General features: G+C 57.2%; 1 protein-coding gene across 1 annotated transcript in view; it reads left to right on the forward strand.

Moving 5' to 3' along the window:
- Window positions 1-298: 298 nt before the first annotated feature.
- ALDH5A1 (aldehyde dehydrogenase 5 family member A1) overlaps window positions 299-3283 on the forward strand; it is a 6253-nt gene continuing 3268 nt past the window's right edge. The window contains exons 1-4 of the mRNA XM_014448443.2: window positions 299-480; window positions 1098-1268; window positions 1348-1464; window positions 2201-2344. Coding sequence (XP_014303929.1) covers window positions 433-480; window positions 1098-1268; window positions 1348-1464; window positions 2201-2344 — 480 coding nt within the window. The 5' untranslated portion in view covers window positions 299-432. The remainder of the gene's footprint in view (window positions 481-1097; window positions 1269-1347; window positions 1465-2200; window positions 2345-3283) is intronic.

Raw genomic sequence — 3283 nt, forward strand, 5'->3', positions numbered from 1 at the left:
GGGGCATGCAGTGCAGGAGGCAGCCGGTCCATGATTCTCTCTCATCATTGTCTCTCTCGCTCTCTCTCCCTCTCCCTTCCTATCTGAAATCAATTTAAAAAAATGTATTTTTTAAAAAGGGGACTCCCTGGAGGACATATGCCAGGGGAACGGCCACACAAGGGCAGGTGCTGTGTGACTGCAGTGTGGGAGGCCCTGGAGTGGGACCGTCACAGGGACAGAGAGGAGGGGTCGGGGAGGGGCGTGTTCAATGGGGTCTGTGCTCCTGCTCCTCCCAGGACGGGGAGCTGCGTCTCCCCAGGAAGGAGCCGTGGCTGAGGCTGTCGGAGCTGAAGATTGTCTCATGTCTCTTACGCTTGGCGTTTCGCTCTTTCTCTACCGTTTCATCTCTTCCAGGAACGGAGCGCGCTGCTTCGGAAATGGTATGACCTGATGATGCAACACAAGGACGACCTGGCCAGGATCATCACAGCCGAGAGCGTGAGTCCCGCCGGCGCTGCCTGGGAGCTGGCGGAGCCGACCTCCACCGGGTGGCTGCACCAGGGGGTTCCCTGCCTGATGATCAGATGCCAGCGAATCTCAGTGCCATTAAAGGCCGGCCCTGGTTTTCTGAGACAACGTGTGTGTGTGTGTGTGTGTGTGTGTGTGCACGCGTGTATGTATCAGTGTGTGTGTGTTCTAACGTCCTCTTCAGGCTTGTGCGGGAGGGGGGTTTCGGGTGTAACTGTGTGAACACTGCTGTTCCCGTCCCATTTGTTCCATACGAATGTTTTGGTTGGTTTTCCTGTTGCGTCTGTGCATTTAAAGACGTACCGCTGGCATCTCCGCAGCTGTCCTCAGCTCCTTGCACCCCGGCCACCACTTTGAGGCGAGGTGCGGAGGAGAAAAGAAGTCAGCAGGTGCGGTCTCTCCTCTAACGTGGGGACACACTGAAGGGCGGTCTGAGCGCACTCCGTCACCGCTGGATCCTGCTTATTTCCCCCGCCCCGCGGGTTGGCGATGGGGCTCCCCCTCTCCGCTCCCAGCCTGGGGGAGGTCCGAGCACAGTCCTGCTGTTGTGATGGAAGGTGATGGGGTCCTTTTCTGCCCGGATTCAGGGGAAGCCGCTGAAGGAGGCGCAGGGGGAGGTTCTGTACTCCGCCCAGTTCCTGGAGTGGTTTTCGGAGGAAGCGCGCCGCATCTACGGGGACATCATCAGCACCGCCTCCCGGGAGAAGCGGGCCCTGGTGCTCAAGCAGCCGGTCGGAGTGGCCGCCGTCATCACCCCGGTACGTGGGGGCATCGGCCGGGGGTCAGGTGCACACTGGGGCGGCGCCCCCCTAACGGCCTCTGCCCCTCGGTCCCCAGTGGAACTTCCCCAGCGCCATGATCACCCGCAAGGTGGGGGCCGCCCTGGCCGCCGGCTGCACCGTCGTGGTCAAACCTGCCGAAGACACGCCCTTCTCAGCCCTGGCGCTGGCCGAGGTGAGCCCCGGGACGGAGACGCAGGTGGGAGCCTCCGCTGGGCCTGCGCCTCTCGCTGGATGGCGTTGCTCGAACGTGTCCGCCATTCTCTTAAGTCAGATGTTGCCCTTTTTAGACAAAGCAATGGTGAGGATTTCCTGACGTCTGTGGGCTGCCCTAAAAATGCCATCTGCATCGTTTTTATCAAAGGGGCAGACCTGGTCAGATGGCGACACCTGGGCGCTCCCGCCCCCTCCCTTCTCCAGGTCCGTCCGAGGCAGGTCTGGTCATTCTGTGCGTGAAGCCCCCCGGCTCCTGTCACTCAGAGTAAAGCCCAAGCTTCCCGCAGTGCCCTCAGGCCCTGACAGATGCCACCTGCCCAGCCTCGCTCCCCTCCCCCTGCCTGTCACTCCAGAGCCCCTGACCCATCTGCCCCCACCACTCCCCCCGATGCCTCTTGGCTGGAGGGTCCCCCCATATTTTAAAGCAGCGCCCCGACTGCGGGGCTGTAGCCACCCGTCCCTCAGCTCTCCTGCTGCTCCCGCCAGGCCTGTCCCGGCGCCTCCTCATTTTAAAGGAGTGACAACACGCATATCACAGCGGCACCGATGAGGCGCCCGTTTCACTCCCAAATATATTCTGATCCTGTCCCCAAAGGCAGCCGAGTCTCCCCCCGTTTCTTTTTAGAGGAAAACGTCGGTTTATTTCTCTTTTCTGTTTTCTCACTCGCTGCCCGTGCCTGCTGGTCCCTCCACAGCTCGCCAACCAGGCTGGGATCCCCCCCGGGGCCTACAACGTGGTGCCCTGCTCCCGGAGGCGGGCCCAGGAGGTGGGGGAGGCGCTTTGCACCGACCCCCTCGTGTCCAAGATCTCCTTCACCGGCTCCACGGCCACCGGGAAGGTACGACGTTCGTTCTCGTTTTCCCTTTACAACGTTTAAAAATGGTCCCCGGTCGCGAGTAGGAAGATGGCCAGCAGAGGCTCAAGGCTCTCAGGCACAGGGTCTGCTTGTCCTAGGACGCATCCCCGGTCTCTGCTGGAATGCAGGTTTCATTCATAACCTAGAACCAAAGCTCCCAGAAACACACCGTGGGTGTTGAAATGCATGTCTCAGACTTGAATGAAAATTGTGTTTAGTATAAAGGTACTTACAGAAAATAAGGGGACTTTTTAAAAAATTGATTTCAGAGAGGAAGGGAGAGAAGAGCGAGAAACATCAATGATGAGAGAGAATCGTGGATCGGCTGCCTCCCGAATGCCCCACAATGGGGATTGAGCCCGCAACCTGGGCATGTGCGGGACCCTTCCGTCCGCAGGCCGACACTCAATCCACTGAGCCACGCCGCCGGGCACTCCCCCTTTTTTTTCTAAATATTTTTATTGATTTCAGAGAGGAAGGGAGAGGGAGAGAGAGATAGAAACATCAGTGATGAGAGAGAATCATGGATCGGCTGCCTCCTGCATGCCCCCTACTGAGGATCGAGCCTGCAACCCAGGCTTGTGCGGGACCCTTCAGTCCTCAGGCCGACACTCAATCCACTGAGTCACACCGCCCGGCACTCCCCCTTTTCTTATGAGAAGTGTCATCACATCTGCCCCCTCCCCCCCTGAAATTTATTTTCTTTGGGATAAATAAACTTTTTATTGAGAAAAGAGAAAAAAAGTAAAAAAATTTTATTTTCAATTTGTATTTTTTTTCTCCCCCCCCATTTATTTTTAGATAAAAAAAAGAAATAGAGGGGGGAGGGAAAAAAAATGAAGAAACATCATCTAAATGTTTTCTTCCCCATCAAAAAAATTACTTTTAAGGGAAATCCAAATGATGGAGGGGGGGGAGGGG

The sequence above is a fragment of the Myotis lucifugus genome, unplaced genomic scaffold (assembly GCF_000147115.1).
Source record: "Myotis lucifugus unplaced genomic scaffold, Myoluc2.0 scaffold_832, whole genome shotgun sequence".
NCBI lineage: Eukaryota > Metazoa > Chordata > Mammalia > Chiroptera > Vespertilionidae > Myotis > Myotis lucifugus.